Below are 22020 nucleotides of genomic sequence, written 5' to 3' on the forward strand. Positions count from 1 at the left end.
TCAAGAATAAACCACTGCAGAAAAGCAAACGTCACCCATTATATATATATATAATATATCCTAAAAAATTATATATCTTGTGCTTAACTTTTGCAAATAGGTAATATTTTGATAATTTGGCCGGATATTTAATGTTGCTACATTCTCGCCGAAATCGTCGCACTATTTTATGCACTAGAAACAGTGCTTTTTCAGAACTTTACTTCCAGTTCTGAATTTCGTTTGAAATGCATTCTGGGATACTTGGCTAAGGCAAAGTCCAAACAAGTCGTCACCAGAAGCGTACTTTGAGCGTATTTTGAATTTAAAACATATTTGGGCTGCGACTCAAGTCTGTCTTAAGTCCGCGTGATCACGGGTACTTCGAGAAACAAAACCAACCACCAGACTCATTCGCTTCGGTGAGTTTTGGTTTTAAGAAAAAAAAAACATCCTTGTAAAACTCTCGGCTGTTGCACATATATGGAGATACATTTGTCTCGAAAGGTTGAAAATAATCTACGATATACAAATGTGCGGACTGAGTTAATTTTGAGTGCTCACAAATCCGTGCTCCAGTCCACATAGATACACAGCAATGTAAACATATGGAAAACTATTTTGCAAGTACTGTACATGTTACAGTACAGTGATAATTTACGTATTGAGGTCTATATATATATATATATATATATATATATATATATTATTTTATTTTATTTTATTTATTTATTTGTTTTTGCCTGTCCCGTTTGGATTTTTAGCCATCAGAATTGTTGTCTGAAGGCCAAGAAAGATGCCAAGTGGATTTACTTTACCAAGTGGATCATCGTGGCTTTGCCATATTGGTCCATTTAACTGACCTTTATTATAATTATGTATTTATTTTATTTTCATTTTTTAAAGATGGGACAGACATGACTGGGGGATAGGACAGGGTTAAAGAAAGAGAGGGTGAGAAAGAAAGAAAAATAGAGGGGAGAAGAGATGGTGAGAAAGGGGGGAAGAAAAAAAAACAAAGAGCAACATAATAAATCCAGGCTGGAGAAATCCAGGCTCATCCAGGCTGGAGAAACTGATCAGGAGGGCCCTGTTTCAGGAAGCCGGTTTAGAAAACTCAGAGTGAAAAACGACACTCACGGTTGAGTAACCCCGAACTGTCCAACTCGGAATATTCGGTTTCAGAAAGGCTGATAACAATTAGTTCAATCAACGCGGAGTTGCGTCAACCCCAAGTGAAGCGCGCGGACGAGGATACATAAAGCCCTGATAAGCGGAGCACAGATTAAGCGAGTCACCATGGAGACGGAGGGAAAGAAGGCGCGGTCAATGTATTTCACAGCGCTTGAGGCCGAAATTCTGATGGCAGCATATGCCGATAACATGCAAATTCCGCGGAAAAAAGTAACACAGCCACAGCTGCAAAAGAAAGAGAGCATGCATGGCAAAACATAGCCGACAGAGTCAATGCGTGAGTGTTAATTTAAACATTGATCTAGGGATTTCCACCCATTTAACACGTTATTTTATCATATGTTATTTTATTTGTTATTTTATACATTTTATTTTGTGATGTGATGTGAGCGCAGGTGCAACCCAACAGGCCCCAAACGTGCCTGGCAGCAAGTAAAAATGAAATATAAAAATTAGAGATGGACCGATCCGATATTACGTATCGGTATCGGTCCGATACTGACCTAAATGACTGGATCGGATATCGGAGAAAAATAAAAAATGTAATCCGATCCATTAAATATCACGAAAGCACCTCACAAAACTTGCAACACGCCGTAACTCACCTCAGAACGTTAGCATGTCGGAGCAGTATGCATCACGTGATAGAGCGGCTGTGGCATGCGGGACCTGTCGGTGGTCTGGATAGCATTTGGAGCTTCGCTAGCAACCCGGCATTTCATCTCCGACAAAGTTATCCCCGAGAGAAGTAAAGCAAGTGTGTAAGTCCATCTCTGAATGTTTGTAAAGCATTCCTGCGTTAAGCTTAACGAGCGACTGCCTCTCGCTCTCCGGCTGCTACTTCAATCGTGAAACTGCTTAAATGATCAGCTGATCGGCTTTTCTGTCGCGAGTCCGTCTTTGTTTTTGGCCCACTTTGCACCAGAAAGAGGAAACCAGCGGCTGAACAACAGCAGCACGTTTAAGCTTGATAAGCTGTTGTTAAAATGTATTTAATATTACTTTCTACACCAGGATCTTTTTCTACGTAGCTGACGCTGGTAACTGTGCAGGGGCGGATCTAGCAAAGTTTATCCAGGGGGGCCGATAGGGCATTAACTGGGAAAAGGGGGCACAAAGACATACTTTTCTTTCTTATTCTCATTTAAAATGTCTAGCTTTTAATAAATAATTATCTGACACACAAAGTTTTAATTTGATGTAAAATGAATAGAAGTCAATTACTGTATATAGTGACTATTAAGTCTAATATATATACCCTAGTAAGCTATAGTACTTTTTCCTTTGGGAAGGTACCATCTGTGCAGTCTGCAATTTTGTTGAAGAAAGATGTTGAATCTATTTAATATTTCTTGAAAAATAATTGATTTCTGTGCATTTTTTTTCACACTGCATCAAATTAAGGTTGATTACGTCGATTAAGCATCATGAGGTGGCGCGTGAGGGGTGGTTCCCTATTTTTTATTTATTTATTTTTGTTGTTGCTGGGAGTTGGAACCCTATTAGTTAGGTTGCTTAATATTTACGCTAAGTACTCTTTAAAATACCAGAATAGGGAGGATGGTGTAGGTCTAAGTTTATTAGATTGATCAGTATTGCTGAACTATTAAATATTTTTTTTGTACACAGGTATAACAGAATAGCTTTAGTGTAGTTGTTGTTTTAAACTTGAGTATGAACTTGCAGACTTGCAAAATGCAGCAAGATATTTTAAAAAACAGTTTTGTTGATTAAAAAACACTATATCGGATTCATATCGGTATCGGCAGATATCCAAATTTATGATATCGGTATCGGTATCGGACATAAAAAAGTGGTATCGTGCCATCTCTAATAAAAATATAGTCCAAACAGGTAAGGTGTAATTGTATTATGAGCCATAGTGCTTGGTCTGTTTGTCCCATGTAAATCAATTGCAGTTAGAGGCTACATTAATTTTCTTTCTGTAAGCACTTATTGAAATTATCTGAGCACATTACAAGTACATATTTGCTTACTCTGTATGCTCAAATGTGACCCGTTATAGCCAACAGAAAAAAAGTGGAGGCCCGAAAAACAGGTGGGGGTCCTCCACCACCACCACTCACAGAGGCTGAGCAGTTGGCCCTCAGCCAAAACAGTGGGCGCCCTGTGGCCGAAGGCATCTCTGCGGGGACATCCTCTGAGTCAATAACCCCGCAAGACACAAGTGCCTACATAGGGGGTAAATTCAAAATAATACATGATGTGCATACATCCTTTCTTCACAGTCACCTTTGCAGTGCTGCTCATTCATTTGATAAACTCTTTACCATAATGGATTATTTTGTAGTGAAGTTATTTTCCTACTGATTTTGCCTTCCCTCAGTCTTGGTTGTCTTTGAGAGCATAATGACAATGAAGTGTAAGGTGATTGGTATGTTTGTTAATTGCCATTTGGTCCCTTGTAAGTTATAAGTGACCTGTATAAACCTCATATTCTATCAGTTGATGGTGTACTGCATCTGGTGCAGCCTCCTGTTGAGCCAGACCAACATGCAGTTGTGAGTAATACTCCACAGATTATATGAGTTTACAGTAGAACAGCAATGTTGTTTATTTCTTTACTACAGGAAAATAATGAAGAAACATTGACAGCTGTTACAGAGGAGGAAGCAACAGAGACACTTTATGAGGTTTACATCTTTTAATACTTTGTGTACAGGAAATACAGGCGACCAATAAAGCCAGTTGAACAAAAAATCTGTTTATTCTTCTTTCAACATGTTGAGGTGATGGGTCAAAAGAAATGATTGTGACATATGGTGTCTCTGACTGCGCTTCCATCTTGTATGTCCGTGGGAGGGTCAGGATGTTCATGGTTTGGATCACTGCTGTTTGGTTCAGAAGGACAGTGTTCTCCTCTAATTGTGGCAATGTTGTGAAGAATCACACATGCCACAATAATGTCACATGCCCTTTCTGGGGTGACCCTGAGTCTTTGCAGGCACTGGAACCGGGCCTTAAGCATTCCGATAGTCATTTCAACTCTGGCTCTTGTCCTGCAATTAGCCAGATTATATCGCTGCTGTGGGCCCAGTTCAGGGTCAGAGTAAGGGGTAAGCAAATAGGGTAAACATGGATACCCCCTATCACCAAGCAAGTAGCCAGTGAACTCTCCTAAGACAGAAGGATACACTTCAGTTCAAATGTCCCTGAAGCAATTGGTCTTTATATATTTTAAAGTATTTTCAACTCACCATGTCCAAATTTTGTGCTCAGTGTACATTCACGGAATATTTGTGAGTCATGGACAGAGCCTGGCCACTTGGCTTCCACATTTGTGATAATGTTGGCAGCATCATATATGATCTTCACAGTGCAGAGAACACAAATTAGCATCCATTACTATAATGAAATAATTTGTTAGTTTGACATGCTACAGGGAACTATGTACCTGTACATTAATGCTGTGGAAAGACTTCCTGTTCACATAGTCTCCTTCATTTACTGAAGGAGCAATGATTGGAATGTGAGTGCCATCTGTACAGCCAATCACGCCTGGGAACCCTGAAAATAAATGTAAAATTTAAGTAGTAGTTCAAGTATCACCACATCATAAATTAAGTTTTGGTCATCCTGATACCTGCAATTTTGTGGCATCCCTCTTTGATGAATCTTGTGGGTCTATGACCGGGGAACACCACAAACGAGTACAGGAGACGTTTCAGTGCAACTGTAACATTCCTGACTGCCCGACAGACGGTAGCCTTGGAAACGTGCTCAGCGTCACCAATATTATACAGAAAGCTCCCGTTTGCAAAAAACCGAAGTGCAATACAAATAATATGTACAGAACTGAGAGCATGTCCGCGATGTGTCACATGCGTAATATATGGCCTGAGGATGTTATCCAAATAAATTATAGATTGTGCTGAAAAACGGTAACGTTCACACAGAAAATCATCAGGAAATGATAAAATGTCCAAACGCGCTCTGATCACTCTCTCCCGGCGGAGAGCTCTGCGGAGAATTTGGGCTTCACGATCTACTGGCTCTTCAAGGAAGGGACACGCCATGTCTGACACTTCCTACTGTCAGGTTTCCGACAAAGGGGCGGAGACAGTCAGGGTTAGTTGTAGTAAACCTGCTAGGGGGCAGGTTAGCTTCACGGCGTGTGTCGTCATAGTGACTCACTCAGGCTGCAGCTGAACTCGCTTTGTGAAACCGAAAACCCAGAGTTTTCGTTAACTCAGGGTATACTTACTCAGTTTTTCCACTAAACCGGCTTCCTGAAACAGGGCCGAGGGCTAGCTCTGTGGTCGGCATGAAGCTGGACACTCTGGTGACAGTGGCAGAGAAAAGGACATTAAAGAAACTGATGGACATTATGGACAATGCCAGGCATCCTCTGCACACGGCCATTAACAACCAGAAGAGTCTGTTCAGTGACAGGTTGCTTCTCCCCAAGACAAGAACTAACAGACTTAAAAACTCCTTTGTCCCACACGCCATCAAACTGTTTAACTCCTCTCTGGAGGGGAGAGGGAGGGGAAACAGGAGGACAAAGGAGGGGGGAACAACTAAGCTGTAGTGCCTCTGCACCTCACTGTACAATACCTTTTGTGCAATACTTTTGTAAATAGTCAACAGTGCAATAGACCTCAATACTTGAAATGTGCAATTCACTTGTATTTTTATTTTTTATTCCTATTTATTCTATTTATCCCCTTCGTATATTTTATTTATATTGTCTCTGTATTTATATATGTGTGTGTGTGTGTGTGTGTGTGTGTGTGTGTGTGTGTGTGTGTGTGTGTATATATATAATATTCTGTAACTCTGTAACTTCTGTCGGTGCTGTGCTTTTTTGGAAATCGAATTTCCCAGAGGAACCCACCCGAGGGATTAATAAAGTTCTATCTAATCTAATCCAATCTAATCTAAAAACAACACCCTCACAATAAACTAGCTAACAATAGATAACAGTAGATACTTTTTTTTAATTTCACCTGTTGGGAATGAAAAAAGAAAACAAGCAGAAGAAAACGAGAGCAATAGAATAAACAACATCACGATGATCTATGGGAATATAACGGTAAATACTAAATATTAAACATTATTGTGCAGCACGTAAGATCAACAGCGCACAGTGTGCTTTGAGGTAGGAGCCAAAAAGGGTGTAGTTTGTGTGTGTGAGCACCCATGTGTACACCTGTAAGCATGAACGCGCTTGTTTTTAAAAGGTTCCTTCATGTAATGATCTGCTAGAGCAGCGGTCCCCAACCTTTTTTGCCCCACGAACCGGTTTATGCCCAAAAACATTTTCACGGACCTTTAAGGTGTTGCGGATAAATACAACATAATAAAACTAGTACCGGTACCGAAAAAAAGAAGATTTATTCATAACACACGTGAAAAGACCCAGGAAAACCGAGTTAACGATAAAAACGATAAAAACGATAACAAAATAACGCTGAAAAACGATAAAAACCCTGAAAACCATACATTTCACACCTGAGCCTCAACTCTCGCGGCCCGGTACCAAACGACTCACGGACCGGTACCGGTCCGGGGATTGGGGACCGCTGTGCTAGAGGGTGTGGGGAGCCACAGCCCCATCCACCAGGGCATGAAGCAGGTATGGAGGAGATCAAAACTCCAAACATCCAGAGGCCCCCAGAACACAAGAGACCAAGGAAGACCAACAGAGGGGCAGCCGCGCCACTATCCCAGAAAGAGCTGACGAGAGTCCCAGATGAGGGGTCACTCAGCAGCCGCGGAGCAGAAGCCGGGGGGGTTGCAGTGACGTGCCCGTGAGCTCCGCTGGCAGCCAGCTGTGCCTGAGTGACCGAGCCCCAGGCCGAGAGGCTGAGGGCACCCCACCCCCGAAGTGGTCCGAGCGAGCCCCAGGCTCCAGGCCCCGACAAGCAGCCACCAAGGAGTGAGTCGGTGTGTACCTGGGCGCCCATCCCCGGACACAAAGAACCACCAACGCACCGATGTCTGAGGGCGTCTGTCACTGGCAGGGGAAGTGGTGGGGGGAGATAGGCCTCCATACCTTGGAGGGCCCGAGATGCCCCCAGAGAGGTGGCGTCTGATACCCGACCAGATACAAACATCCATTCCCACCCTCATGCTCTCATATGTAATTACTCAACACTCACCCAACGTGGAGATATATTCCTCTTGTTAAAAGACCCATATTCACAAGGCGGTCTTGTGAATACCCTCAAAGCTGCAGGACTGCTTTGAGGGTATAGAGAATGTAATTTGTGAACAACATTGAGAAATCAATAACAGTTTAACCCAGGGGTAGGCAACTCCAGGCCTCAAGTGCCGGTGTCCTGCAGGTTTTAGCTCATTCAAATTGCTAAATTATCTCCTAAACGTGTCTTGACATTCTCCAGAAGACTGGTAATGAACTAATCATTTGATTCAGGTGCGAGACCCAGGGTGAGATCTAAACCCTGCAGGACACTGGCACTCGAGGCCTGGAGTTGCCTATCCCTGGTTTAACTGATTGCATGACAGAATATATATCAAATTCTGTGAACACATCATCCTGCCAGGCAGGACTGTATCACTGGATCACTTTTTCCTGATTATCCTGGACTCTTTGTGCCTCTGTTATTTCCAGTCAGCTTGTGTTACCACCTTGCAAGTCTTATTAACTTTTAATTAATTGTGACTATGCATTGATGGCATGGATTTGGGACCTTTTGTCCTAATCAACATCTATTCAAATTTTTTGTTTTTAAAAGTTTAATTGTAAACAATGGAAGAGAAATATCACTTTGAAGTTGGTGTTTACCTTTTGAAGTGGCTGTGTGATCATGAAAACGGGAATCAAAACTGCCTGAAGTGCAACGAGTGACTGAATAATTGTACTGAACATAAAAAAAACCTTTAATGGAAATCCATGCAAACCATTTACTTAACTAGAAAGAAGTCTTTACTGATGGGTGCATGGGAGGGTATCTGGTGCAAAGGTATCACACTAACAGTGGCTGTGCAAGAGCTGTTAAATATTAACAAAAAATAGTCAGAGTTTCTGTCTCGCTCTGGAAGATCCTGCTGTGCTGATTTGCTGCCCAGTGTAAAATATTACTGCCACTGTCTGAAATGGATCTAGTATTAACATTATTGACAGAGAGTACAGTGGGCACTTGTAATGTGGTTGCTTGCTAATGATACATATTTAAACTGGCACATTTTTTGAGTGGAGTTTGGATTTGGGTTTCCTGCACTCAGAGACCAAACTGGGACAGTGGGTTGTTGGTGTAATTAATAAACATAATGTAATGTAATATGGATCGATCTGTCTCTGAAATTTCTTACAAAAAGTATTGTGTAAGGGGACTTTTTATCTTACATTCATAAAGTCCAATCTTTTTCTCTTTTTCAGAAAAGATGTCCTCTCAAGTGAGACTGAAGCTGCTGCCAAGCATCAAATGTATGTTTGATGAGCCCATTCAGGTGAAGGTGGCCGGGCTGAGGCCAAGGCAGGTTGTCAACATGAGAGCCAAATTAACTGATGACAAGGGAGTGGTGTTCAGCTCCTCGGCCACCTACAGGGCTGATGGCAGTGGGGAGGTCGACCTGAAAAGAGACCCCTCGCTAGGTGGGAGCTACGTTGGAGTAGAACCCATGGGTCTGCTGTGTTCCATGAGGCCACATACCATGCACAAAATATATCTAAAGACAAATGCCATAAACCCCCAGGTGGTGAAGTTTTCTGTGCATGAGGAGGAGGGCAGATTACTGGCAGAGATGATGAATGAGAGGCTTCTGATGAGAGATGGGGTCACCAGGGTTCCCGTCAATGAAGGGAACATCCGTGGAGTCCTTTTCACTCCTCCAGGTACTGGAGGTGGTTCCTAGGTTTCTATGTTCATTTTAGTTCATTTAACATTAACCAGCTTTTAAATCAACATTGTTGAAATTAAACTTTAACTGTCATTCAGTCATCTGAAACTTCTAGTTCAAATTTTAATTTTCTCCCACCTTGCTTACTGTAGTTCACATTTCAGGTGCGTTTCTCAGTCCTCCACAACTCATGTCCAGTTAGTACAGAATGCAGCAAGACCTTTGTTTGAAAGACTGCTAACAAAAAATAGCTGACTGTCACATATTACACCTATTCTTGCGTCCCTTCACTGGCTTCCAGAGAAATTAAGAATAAAATTTAAAATATGACTTGCTGCTGATTAGAATCTTTTTTCTTTCTTCCAGGAAAAGGTCCTTTTCCTGCTGTGTTGGATTTGCCCACCTCAGTATCTGAGGCAAGACCCAGTCTACTGGCTAACAAAGGCTTTGTGGTTCTCTCAGTGGCGGTGTACAATAAGAAGGGTGACAATATCACAGAAACACATCTGGACCACTTTGAAGAAGCAATGAATTTCTTAAAACAGCAACCAAAGGTGAGTTGCTCTAGTGCGCACAGACAGCAGAAAGATGTTTCATACTGAAGGAAAGTTTATGTTTCTATACTCTGTGCATTCTCAGAGAGGAGAGTAAATTTGTAGATCCCAGGTGGAATATCTGCTGTATTCCTGTAGCTAATGGGGATCTTAATTAGCTTAAGTGGAGTTTCAGAAATACTCTCATTTACATTCATTCAGATAATTGAATAAATTTCAGAGAGCATAAAGCCTCAGCTTTACGACATATTTTTTGTAATCGCACAAATCTTCTTGAGAAAACATGAATTGTTTCTATTATCACACAATAACATAATAATTTCTAACATATAATAATTTTCAAGATCAACATTATCAGCCCCCTGAAAAATTGACCTTTTTATTGATAGTAGAAGCCACTGCTGTGCAATGTTTGAGCTGTCACTTGAGAACGCATCACCCCAAAAACAGAAGAAATCCTTTTATAATTTTATAGAATAAGAAATGTTGAAGATCTCTAAGCAAGAAATAGATATACAAAGTTATCACAGCATTTCCAAGTTTCAATATGCAAAGTTAAGAAATTCAGCCAAGAGAGTCACACAGTACAGAACAAGCTTGGCAGGGTAGGAAGCAAAAGATTTCAAACACTCTAGAAAGAAAACTAGTGATAGATGTGTCTAAAGACCCCAGTACTACTGCCAAGACACTAGAATCTAGAATTGTAGTCTCAAAAAGGACAATCACGAGAACAAACAAAAATTTGCAGTGTGAAGTGAACCAAGGTCCATGCTAGAAGCCAATAAAATCTGGAGGAGCTTGAGAGATTTGCCAAAAGAGGAATAGACTGTAGAATGTAACAGCGGCTCTGCGTAGCGTGATAACGTGGTCATGGGGCCAAGTGGGGGAAATTGGGCTTGAAGGGGTAACTGTAGCATGGCTTGGTACATAGAGCGATCACACTGAGGAGCGTGGAGTTAGAACTGTGGTAAAAGGGGAGTACTAGAAAAGGTGAGCATGGCTATATGTCTTGCTTACTTGCAGGTGGAGTGAAAGATGCTTGGAGGGAGAGGGGGCGTGAGTTAGACGGTGTGAGATGGCTGACCTGAGTTCCGTAGGTTCCGAAGGAGTGTGATGGCAGGAGGGCAGGCAGGTGAAGCACGGAGAGATTTCCAGAGAAGAGCTGGGTTATCCGAGGTTCAAGAGATTAGCTTAATTTGGGGGTAAGGGTTTTGGAGGTTCCGGGAAAAGCTAGGGCACAAGAGAACAAGGTAAGAAAAGCACTTGGCAAATAACATGGAGCATTAGAGCCAGCTACCAACATGAAGTAGTTGACAAACTGTTGGAGAGGGAATATCAGTGTAAGGCTTAAATCTCTTTAGCCTGATTGCCTCAACTCAGCTCCAGGTGAGTGAAGCTGTTGGAGATATGACGGCCCTGCCCAGGGCCAGATACCAAGGAGACTCAAGACCCTGGTAGAAGTTTCCAGCCACTCACCCGGATCATGATAGCTTCACTGTGCATATATGAATGTGTTTATTTATTTAGTAATGGTAATATGCATATGTAGTCCACAAAAATGAAAATAATGACAGGTAGAGTCAGCCCTGCGCTCCAAATGTTTTATAGATTTGCATCGCCTTTTAATTTCTGTGTTATTTCACAGGTGGGCAGTAAAGGAGTTGGCATAATGTCAAGATGCAAGGGAGCAAATATCGGACTGGCACTCGCTGCTTTTGTGCCAGGTGTCGAGGCCATAGTGTGCATGAATGCCTGTAACGCCAATGTGGTCACGCCTCTCTACTACAAGAAACGGCAGATCCTGTCATCAATACTGTTTGACGAAAGCAAGTTTATTCCCACCGAGTCAGGTGCAATCATCATAAAGGATGCTCTTGAAGATCCCCTGGCAGAGAAGAATAAGGGCAGCTTGATCCCCATTGAACGAGCCAAGAGCCATTTTCTTTTTGCGGTTGTAGGAGACGACCTCAACTGGGACAGCGAAGCCTACATGGATGAAATGGTAGTGAGACTTAAGCATCATGGGAAGGAGAACTTTGAGACTGTTTTTTACCCTGGAGCTGGACACATGTTGGAGCCACCTTATGCACCCCACTGCCCCTCCAGCTTCAATGCAGGTGTAGGCAAACGAGTGCTGTGGGGAGGTGAGCCCAAGGCCCACATAGCAGCTGAGATCCACCTGTGGAAGAAGATCCAGGATTTCTTCAAAACTCACCTGAGTTGTGATGCAGCACAGACTAAAGCCAAGTTATAGATTCAAACAGGATGGTTAGAAAGCTTGAGTTACAGAAACATAAATCATGACAGCAAATTGACTGTATGAAAATCACATTTTATAATTAATATAATAGTTGTTAATATGACAGTTTGAAATTTTAGGTGAAATTATGATGTCTTCCCCTCCTGTATCTCCTGAGCCCTGTACACATGTTTCTTTTTTCATTTTTCTTTATAATTTTTTGGGATTGTCACTTGATTTTCTGTCTGCTTATCCTGGACTCTACAGTCAGCTATGGTTTATTTCCAGTCGGCCTTTCTTAATGTTTCATTGAAATTACTTTTTATTTGTTTTGGCTATTTGTTCCATCATCACAGTGCCAAAAACATTATATGATGAGTGTAGATACATGTTTTTAATTTTTGCGTAACGCTGATTTTGTTATTTGATCCCACATTACTGTACTTATCTTTTGTAAATTGATCTTTATGTTGTAATTAAAAACAACAACAAAAAACAATTGTGTTAAAACTATTAAAGCCTAAAAAAAACGCAACAAAGAATAATGAGCTGACAAATAGACTTCAGTTTAAAGTTTAATTTACACAGTTTCCTTTCTGAGAGACCAGCAAATTAAAAAGATGACCCATGAAACATAACATATTAAAAATATTCAAATATATATAATGTGTAAATGGGAAACTAAAAATGGCTTTATTGATATGGTCCAACCCACAGATTAATTTCTTAACTTTAGGTGGAAGCAGTTTGTTATTATGTGAGAAGAAAAAACAAAACAAGGTGAGACAATGTAGCTACTCCTGTTTAATGGTTTACTCGTATTTTAAGGTAGTAAGTAAGGTACTAAGTCCACACAAGTCGTCACTAGAAATAAGGTATTCACTTGCTTTGAGCATATTTTGTATTGAACCATATTTGGTCTGCGACTCAAGTCCGTCATAAGTCCACAAGATCACGGGTACATCAAGAAACAGCACGGACTAGTGACTCATTTTCTTCAGTGAGTTTTGGTTTTAAGAAAAAAACATGCATGTAAAACTCTCTTTGGGCTGTTGCATATTTTATGGAAATAATACATCTCAAAATGATCTAAAAAAAAAAGATTTTACAAATGTGTGCACTGTGTGAATTTTGAGTGCTCACAAATCCCTGCTCCACACAAACACACAGAAATGTAAACATACAGAAAGCTATTTACAAGTGCATATTTCAAAATCATAATGAACATATAAAAACACATTTTGAAGCTAAACTTCACAAATCTGCTCATTTGTGCAGTTAAAAGCTCCTTGAGCATAATACACTCGCACACACCAATCACAGTTGACAGTGTATAGGAATTTCTTTTACTTATGTATTAATCACATTATTTTATTGTATAATGCCTTGGTGCCACTGGATTTTAACATGTTTCACACTCATACTATAAGACAAATGGTGGGGGTGTAGTAAGGAAGTTGGGGGAAGCAGACAGCTCCACAGGAAGAAACTTTTGTCTCTTTGAGGACTCTGGTAGGTAGCAAGGGAGTGTGAACCTTAACCTCGTAAGACCCGAACTCTTCCACAGCATGTATTTTTAATTTCTCTTTGATATTTGGGCATATTGGGGCCCAATGAATGTAAAAACAAAGAATTACCAGATTTTTTTTTACCTTATTTTTGTTTTTATGAAAAATCAGAGCCACATATAAGGATATTCGTTGAAAATTTTGATAGAACAGTAGCAGTATAATGTCCTCATCAGTGGATATCAGGCCCTTGTAGAGCAAAATTGAGTATTTTAGTCTAAATAACCCAAAATGGGAAGTCCACATATGTGGACGCCAGGTCCTAGGAGGTTAAGGTGTGAAACAGCTGTGTACTGCCTTTTGTTCCTGGAGAAGGTATTTAACTGAGAGCCATGTTAGACTCAGGGGAGACTCTGCTGACCTGCCCCACGGTCATGTAGGCTCTCCACCAAGCCTGGTTGTCTGTTCTTTGTGTGTTTTGATTAAAGACTGTTAGCTACCGCTCACCGCTCGTCTGCAGGCTTTATTTAAATGGAAAACTTCCACAACAACAGTTAACCACATCACACATTGCTCAAGCCTTTAATTTAGTTGTGATTTTCTTGGTATTATAATTTAAAATAATTCAAATATCCAGCTGTAGTTCTGTTGTTTTTCTAAACTCATCAAAAGTGTCTTGGGGGTTTCTTTTTGTATTTTACTTTTAGAGATATGCAGTTCTAAGAGTATTTTAATCTAAATTTCTAAACCGAAGAGACTTCAGGAAAGTCTGGCGGCAGAAGCTTGATAAATCCATCCATCCATTCGCTTCTGCTTATCCTTTCCAGGGTCGCAGGGAGCTTAATAAATCTGCTCTATAATTTGACAAAAGCACACTTAAGTCGTACTGAAACTGTAAACTGTAGATTCCATCACATAAATCTTATTCACAATATTTTTCTACTCTGATATCCTGAGCGGCCCGGGAAAGAGCCAATACCTTGTGATTTCCTTTTTGGCTGCTACAATCAGAATTTTTAAAAGATATTAAAGAAATTATCAGAATTTTTTAAGAATATGGAAGAAATTTGTAAAGGTATTTTATTTACCTTGAGCTTTGTGGAACTCAAGCTGTAACGTTTTAATTTTCCAGCAGTCCCACCTTCCAGGCCTCACATAACCTCCAACGGTTGAGTGTTCTCATGTCAAATATCCCTTTTTAACTACAGAAATTTTTATCAGTGGTTTATTGTCCTGTAAGGAGTACAGAAAGGTGTATCTGAGTACTTCATACTTTAGAAAAGAAGTCTTTACTGATGGGTGCATGGGAGGGTATCTGGTGCAAAGGTATCACATTAACAGTGGCTGTGCAAGAGCTATTAAAAATTAACAAAAAATAGGACACAGAGTTTCTGTCTCACTCTGAAAGATCCTGCTGTGCTGATTTGCTGCCCAGTGTAAAATATTACTGCCACTGTCTGAAATGGATCTAATATTAACAGCTTGTTGAATTAACAGTGGGCACTTATAGTGTGGTTGCTTGCTTGCTAATGATACGTATTTAAATTGGCAAATTTTTTGAGTGGAGTTTGGTGTAAAGCATTTCATGCACACTGAGCACAAACTGGGACAGTGGATTATTTTAAACACTGCATGGTAGCAATGGCACCCTTCAGTGACAATTTTACATAAATAAGCAGTGTGTTATACTGTTATCAGATGTGGAGTCTCACTAACCACTTTAATAGTGACTTGTGTCCCAAATACTGTTTATTTGTCTTAGTTACAGATAGTGAAATAAAAATGGAAAATGATTGTTTCATAATTGTATACTCAGCTTGGTCAAGACAATAATTCGAGAACGAGAAGCGTAGGATTTTGAATTGATACCATTGGTGCATCTACTAAAGTTCTGGGGTCAGTTTGAATATCAGTGACCTTGACCTTGAGTTCAAGTTTTCTGAAAATCTTGTGAATGCTACAACTCTGTGACGAGAAGTAAGTCTCCTAGGTCTTTAAATTTGTATATAGGACTAGGAAGCTGAAGGGTTGCACTGCGGGCCATCTGTAGAGGTGTAGAGTCAACAACCTGTCTCTGAACGTGGACAAAACAAAAGAGATTGTTGACTTCAGGAGAGCACAGTGGGATCACTGCCCACTTAACATGAATGGATCCTCTGTGGAGGTCGTCAAGAGCACCAGATTTCTTGGTGTCCACCTGGCGGAGAACCTCTCCTGCTCCCTCAACACCAGCTCCATAACCAAGAAGGCCCAGCAGCGTCTCTACTTCAAGCAGAAGCTGAGGAAAGCCCATCTCCCACCATCCATTCTCACCACCTTTTACAGTGGGACTAACAAGAGCATCCTAAGTAGCTGCATCACTGTCTGGTATGGTAACTGCAGCGCATTAGATCGCAGTACTCTATAACGGATTGTGAGAGCAGCTGAGACGATTATTGGAGTCCCTCTCCCCTCCTTATAACACCCGCTCGCTGGAGGACCCCACACAGCCTTCAAACACACTCTTCACCCTGCTGCCTTCTGGAAAGAGGTCCCAGAACATCCGGGCCCTCACTACCAAACTACGGAAAAGTTTCTTCCCACAAGCCGTCAGACCCCTGAACACTCAGTGACTGCACTGGCACACGCACACCTTCACACACGATAGTTACTTTTGCACAATACTCAGCATTTTGCACATTTCCATTGTCTTGTGTCTGTTTCGTCCTGTTCTGTCTAGTTTTGCACTGTTTTGTCTTGTTTATTTTTGCAATTTATGCACACTGCACTTTATGTAGTCCTGGGTTTGTCCGTATATGTCATATATAGCACCAGGGTCTCGGAGGAACGCTGTCTCATTTCACTCTGTACAGTACCTCTGCACGTGGTTAAAATGACAATAAAAGCCACTTGACTTGACCTGTATTTTGTAGCAGTTGCTTGGAGACGAGCGCCATACAGTTCAAATGAGCATACATTCCAAAATATGCAAATTAGCCCCATACATCATAACGATGATGTTTGCTGTTCAGGGTATGAACATTCTATGCTGAAAGTTTATAAATATACAACCTCTGACTGCTTGTTTTCAGTTGAACTTTTGCAAAGCTGAGGAGATTTTGGCTGCGATCACATCAAGTCCAAAGATGTTTAAACTTCTTTTTCACAGAAAGGTAAGTTTGAAGAGACTCGCAGCACATTTCTCTGAATGTTTTCTTATGGTAAATAAGCATTTTTGAAACTTTTAAGGAAGCTTCTTGGATGATTTCTGTAAAAACTGAATTTTGAATCCAAATGAAGGATATTGTATTTTCTTACCATATACTTTGTTTTATGCCATTACTGATGTTGGTTTTCTTGTTTCTAAACAGAAATCACACAAACAAAACGTGGCAGAGACGGAAAGTCCTTCTACGTCTCATCAGAGGTAAAGAAATGTGTCACTCTTTAATGCTGCTGGAGATATTTATAGCAGTGGTTTAGTTACATGATTTTGTTCCATTACAGTTATTAATTTTTATCTGCAATCTCCAGCATGTACTCCTTGTTAAAATTTTCCACTTTGAAAAATAACATTTACACTTTTGTCCTCATCAGCATCCCGGATGCTTCTGTTGCTGAAAATGGTCAAAAGAAGAAGAGAAAATGGAGACACTTCTGCTGTTCCTCGGTTTGCTTTTACTCAAAACATATGAAATGCACTTTCTCTTTAAATTGCACTTGTTAATTTAAAGTGACTTTACTTTTTTAATAAACTTATGTTTGTTCGTCCTCTGCAGCAAACTGACAGCGATGCAGAGGCAGAGAGCAGCACTGTGAAGACACAAAAGAAGTGTCGCTGGTTTCTTTTTAAATTCTGGAAGGTATGTTTTATGGAAAGAGTCCCTGTCATCAAGCATTTACTCATCACAGTTAAATGAGAAGAATTAAGAGCAATTTAGCACATCTATGTCCTCAAATTAAGTTCAAAGATGTTTAAACGGTTTTTTTTCACAGAAAGGTAAGTTTGAAGGGACTTGCAGGATGTTTCTCTAAATATTTTTTATGGTAAATAAGCATTTTTGAATCTTTTAATGAAGCTTCATGGATGATTTCTGTAAAAACTGAATTTTGATCACAACCAAATGAAGGATTTTGTATTTCATAGGACAAACTTTAAAACTCAATTTAAAGCATGAATAAATTGTTTTTATTTTATTTAAAGATATTCCTATATATCTGCTTCATGAGCTGACAGCTCACTAAAGTGATAAATAATATGAAATAATACCAAATTTTCTAACTGGACACTTTTCATGGAGAGACTCCCTTGGTATGTTTGTTTTATGCCATTACTGATGTTGCTTTTCTTGTTTCTAAACAGAAATTACACAAACAAAACGTGGCAGAGAAGGAAATTCCTTCTACGTCTCATCAGAGGTAAAGAAATGCGCCACTCTTTAATGCTGCTGGAGATATTTATAGCAGTGGTTTAGTTGGAGCTGTTTTATTTCCCTTTTATTGGCATTTGTCTTCCACCTTGTGTATTTACATCTTTTTTACTACTTTTGGACATCCTCCAAAATGTTTCAGCGTCAAAGCTCATGCATACATGCACATACACTGCTCAGAATCTTGACATCTTTCCTAATTTTGTGTTTGTGTTTTTACCTTTTTGGAGCAGTGTAGCACGCGGTGGGAAAAAAATAAAAAGTCAAACTGGGACTATAGACCGCTTCGGGTGAGTACACGTGGTGCACAAAGATCAAAGGTCACTTTGTCAAAGTGGAGAAAATGAATTATTTTACACTGATACTGTAAACGTTGCGCGTGTGTGTCAGGTTTCCAAACATCGGAAACACCTGCTACATGAACTCCTGCCTGCAGAGCCTCCTCAACATTGAGGAGTTCATAAGAGACATCAGGCGTCAGGGGGTTTTGTGGAGCACAGATCCAGAGGCTCAGCTCTTAAGGTGCGCTACGTCAACCTTCTACTTTCTTCAAACACCTGAAGAACAAAGAGATCTAACAGCAGAAATGTCTGTTTACCCTTCCTTTCTACAGAAGGCTTATTGATGTCAGGGACTGTCATGAGTCGACAGATTATGGCCTTAAAGATCACCACCTAAGAGCTTTTAAGAAGGCATTCAGCAATCAAGCTGCCGAATACACCGGCAGTGCACAGAAAGTGCGTCAGCTATTTGGACATTTCGTTTTTTGCTTTACCTTCTGATTTTGATGTACTGTTTTAAATCTCTCTGCTTTTCTTTCAGGACGCTCATGAATTCCTAACATTGTTCCTCAATGAGGTCAAAAGGCTCACACCTCGCCTGGAGAGGAACGCAGCTCTCCTGGGCCAAAGTTATACCTGCCCAGTAGAAGACCATCACATTTTTAAAATGGAGAACATGAGGACATGCAAGAGGTAAGCCTGTCTTTCAGAAACGCAGAGCTGGTTGCAATATTTTCATATACCTCTTTTCCACGTACCTGATCTTTACTTTAACTACGTTACTCCTGAAATGTGTAGCTGCGGTCACCACTCATCACAGCAAGAGGAATTCACCAGTTTGTCTCTTGACCTGGTTCCAGAGGGGTCTGTGATAAACATGTTAGAGACATACTTGAAGGTAAGATCACAAATTCCAATAGAGTTGTCGTATCAGCGATCTTAACACACCTTTTTTGTTAGTGTTTGTGTGTATGCGTGTGTGTGCATATGTTGAGATTTCTTTCTACCATAAAGCCTGTTTTCTCTGTGCTGTTGTTCAGGAAGAAGAAATAGAATATCGCTGTGATTGTGGAGGGACGGCCTCAGAACTGAAGTCGTCTTTTGATACACTGCCAAGGTGAGTAAGGTCACATCAGAATTGATCGACTGACCAGGTTTCCAAACTGTGGCGCATCAAATATCAGAGTTTTTCGAGACAATATTTGAGCAGTCGTTTTCTCCCATCTTCTGTTTGTGTTTGACACTCATTCTTCTTATTTTCTACCTTGTTTGTGTTTTTTTTCTTTTCTGCCAGAGTTCTGATCTTGCATCTGAAGAGGTTTGGCTTTACACAAACCTACAAGATTCAGAAGGTGGATGACCCCGTCAGGCTGCAGAGGGACTTGGTGGTGCCATCCAATCAGGTAAAAACAGACTGCAGAACGTCTCAGGCTACGTCCACACTAGCCCGGATAGATTTGAAAACTCCGTGTCCACACTGGCGTTTTCAGTCATTTTCAAATAGTTGTGCGTCTGCATTGAAACGGCCGAAAACGCCTATGTTCCAGTCCTGCGCATGCGCAAAAGTGAGTGAGAATTACAGAATTTGAAGAAAAGCTATCCGGAGCATGTACAAACTGATATTAATCGTTTTTAGGGCTGTCAAAGTTGAGAGCAATCAAAACAACTGCTGTATAATGCACTCGGCTTATCTTTGTTTAATTGCTCACATGACTGCATCACATGACTAAAATGCGTCATCGTTTTAGAAAGTCTGCGTTTTCGAGTGTCCACACTGCGACGGGACAACTCCGTTTTGAAATGTATGCGTTTTCGAGAGCGTTTTCAAGATGCTGTGTTTTTCCTTGAGGAAAACGCCGTCTCAGTGTGGACGGGAGGTCAAAGCGGAGAGAAAACGATGTGTTTTCAAACGAAAACGCATTAGTGTGGACGTAGCCTCAGCAAATCAGCTTAATTGTGGCACTGATGTGAGACTTTATGAAACTAACACTCTTTGGATTTGTTCCTTCTCAGGGTGGTGGCTGTTATAGTATTGTCAGCATCATCAGTCATTATGGAGGCACAGAGTCAGGTAAAACAACAGACTTGTGACAAACAGAAAATGAAAACTTGCTACTTTTCAGTGAAGGACTCACACACAAAAGCTTTTGATGTTCTAAGAAGCACTAAGTCAAAATCACTGTTTGCTTGAATCAGTTGACTTCCAGAAGTTGGATTCATTTGTCTTAATGTGATTTCAGGACACTACATCTGTAGTTCTGTCCATCCTGAGGAGAGTCAGCACTCTACATCAGATCGCTGGCTCACCTATAATGACGCACAGGTGCTCCACACAACTGGATCTGTAGTTTGTGAGGAACAGCAGCACTCGGCCTACATCCTGTTTTACAAGAGAAACGTAAGAAGACACAGCATCTCATCCTGAAGTGAGAGAATTTTTAAATGTCCTGTTACCTTGTTAACCAGTTTTGTCTTCATTCTCAGTTCTGAAACAGGAAGTGGAAGGAAGGAAGGAAGTTAAGGTCATCGTCATGCTGAGAAGGAAAAGCAGTCGTCCCAGCCCACCATCGCACACTGGAGGACAAGTATAGGTAAGTATTGCCCTCAGGAGGGAGGGTCCTCCCAGAGAGCCTGGTCCTCCCAAGATTTCTTCCTCCAGGAGGGAGTTTTTTCTTGCCACCGTCGCCCCACATTCACTGGTCTCATCAGCAGGGACATTTTTAACCTCCTAAGACCTGAACTTTCATGGCATGCATTTTTAATTTCTCTGTGCCATTTGGGTTGATTGGGACCTGATGAATGTAAAAACAAAGACATCAGATTCGGACTATCTTTTTTTTGTTTCTCAAAAGAATGAGATCCACATATGAGGACATTCATTTTAAATTTCGATTGAACAGTGGCAGTGTAATGTCCTCCCTCATAAGTGGATATCAGGTTTTTGAAGAGCAAAATTTTGTATTTTGGTCTAGACAACCCAAAATGTTATGTCTACATATGTGGACACCAGGTCCTAGGAGGTTAAAACAAAATCTACTAGAGATCGTCCTTTTCTGGACCAGTGTTTGGCTTGCTCTCTGGAAACAACAAATTAGTGCTGTCAGCGTTAACGTCATTTTACCTAATGACGTTTACGCTGACAGCACTAATTTTATTGTTGTTATTAATATTATTATTAATTTATTTGTAAAATAAATTAAATTTAAAAAAACAAAGAAATGATTTAATTCTTTATTTTATTTTGTTTTATTAAAATCAAAATAACAACAAAAACAAAAATAACTAATAAAAAAATATTAAAAGTTTTCAGCAGTGTTTTGTGAAATTTGTAATGAGCCTTAGTTAAGTTGATGTCACAGAAGTTTCTGAATCATTTAGATTGTTCAACAAACTGATTCACTCAGGTAAAGATGGTAAGCTGGAGCAATGGTACCCTTGGAGTTCAGTTTAAGTTTTCAGACAAATATTCCCTCGATCAGTTGCAGCTTCTGCTTTTAAATAAATGATTTAGCTGCAAATGTTTAGCTGCAGGTAGCAAAGTCCAAAAGTGACAACATTTCCACTGCAGTCTCTCCAGAAATGGCTTATAAAATTTTTACCAAATTAGACATTTATCCTTGGATCATTGACAACCCTGTAGGGTGAAAATCTTTCATTGTACCTCTTATAACATTTTAACAAGTTGCTGTCTCCTGCTGCAAGTTTCCTGTTTTGGCTGAACTTCATCAGCTCAAAAAAACTCACCGTGCTGTGGTGTACTAAATGACCTCATGTACAGGACACACTGAAGGCAGGTTTGCAGTGTTTAATTAACAAAGTCAAGATCAGTTAACAACAGCTGAACTAAAGACTTTCTTTTTCTCATCGATAAAATGAGGTCCATGCCAATGCGCTCAAATGGGACCTCCATTAATGGTGAGGGGCATAAAGGTTGCTTTTTGAATGACCAGCTGGTTCACCAGCTGACACCATTGGACGCACACCATCGGCGCATATCCAAACATGCAAGAAATGCAAGATGGTGGTGCG

At 40.5% G+C, this 22020-nt stretch overlaps 2 protein-coding genes and 2 long non-coding RNA genes across 13 annotated transcripts in view; 2 read left to right on the forward strand and 2 right to left on the reverse strand.

Moving 5' to 3' along the window:
- The window catches only part of LOC309694094 (ubiquitin carboxyl-terminal hydrolase 37-like), a 63918-nt gene extending 42655 nt beyond the window's left edge, over positions 1 to 21263 (forward strand). The window contains exons 1-16 of one of the 5 annotated variants that reach the window (XM_082513848.1): positions 14105 to 14376; positions 16373 to 16453; positions 16652 to 16707; positions 16878 to 16950; positions 17060 to 17143; positions 17644 to 17699; positions 17944 to 18000; positions 18101 to 18232; positions 18324 to 18447; positions 18533 to 18684; positions 18790 to 18889; positions 19032 to 19108; positions 19286 to 19394; positions 20005 to 20062; positions 20232 to 20389; positions 20476 to 21263. In XM_082513848.1, the coding sequence (XP_082369974.1) occupies positions 16427 to 16453; positions 16652 to 16707; positions 16878 to 16950; positions 17060 to 17143; positions 17644 to 17699; positions 17944 to 18000; positions 18101 to 18232; positions 18324 to 18447; positions 18533 to 18684; positions 18790 to 18889; positions 19032 to 19108; positions 19286 to 19394; positions 20005 to 20062; positions 20232 to 20389; positions 20476 to 20481 (1269 nt within the window). In that variant the 5' untranslated portion in view covers positions 14105 to 14376; positions 16373 to 16426 and the 3' untranslated portion in view covers positions 20482 to 21263. The other 4 variants (XM_082513846.1, XM_082513847.1, XM_082513849.1 and 1 more) reach the window with 4 other exon arrangements.
- On the forward strand, positions 6 to 11808 carry LOC309694091 (acyl-coenzyme A thioesterase 2, mitochondrial-like; the record flags this gene model as incomplete). 6 transcript variants are annotated; one of them, XM_082513837.1, is made up of 5 exons in its annotated part: positions 771 to 1450; positions 3200 to 3376; positions 8540 to 8995; positions 9367 to 9554; positions 11200 to 11808. In XM_082513837.1, the coding sequence occupies exons 1-5, from the start codon at positions 1447 to 1449 to the stop codon at positions 11806 to 11808; spliced, it is 1434 nt and encodes a 477-aa protein (XP_082369963.1). In that variant the 5' UTR covers positions 771 to 1446. The 6 variants fall into 6 exon arrangements, with proteins under 6 accessions (XP_082369965.1, XP_082369967.1, XP_082369963.1 ...); XM_082513839.1 differs by lacking the exons at positions 771 to 1450; positions 3200 to 3376 and adding an exon at positions 6 to 401; XM_082513841.1 differs by lacking the exons at positions 771 to 1450; positions 3200 to 3376 and adding an exon at positions 6 to 401 and having other exon boundaries at positions 8545 to 8995.
- Positions 3279 to 5392, reverse strand: LOC309694095. Its single transcript, XR_014272795.1, has 3 exons — positions 4589 to 5392; positions 4392 to 4503; positions 3279 to 4311 (listed from the first exon to the last, which is right to left on the reverse strand). It is a non-coding gene; the product is annotated as an uncharacterized lncRNA (long non-coding RNA).
- Positions 5405 to 11474, reverse strand: LOC309694096. The gene is made up of 3 exons (XR_014272796.1): positions 11397 to 11474; positions 10639 to 10784; positions 5405 to 5473 (listed from the first exon to the last, which is right to left on the reverse strand). It is a non-coding gene; the product is annotated as an uncharacterized lncRNA (long non-coding RNA).
- Positions 21264 to 22020: the final 757 nt, after the last annotated feature.

The sequence above is a fragment of the Aulonocara stuartgranti genome, assembly GCF_965226115.1.
Source record: "Aulonocara stuartgranti genome assembly, chromosome: 18".
NCBI lineage: Eukaryota > Metazoa > Chordata > Actinopteri > Cichliformes > Cichlidae > Aulonocara > Aulonocara stuartgranti.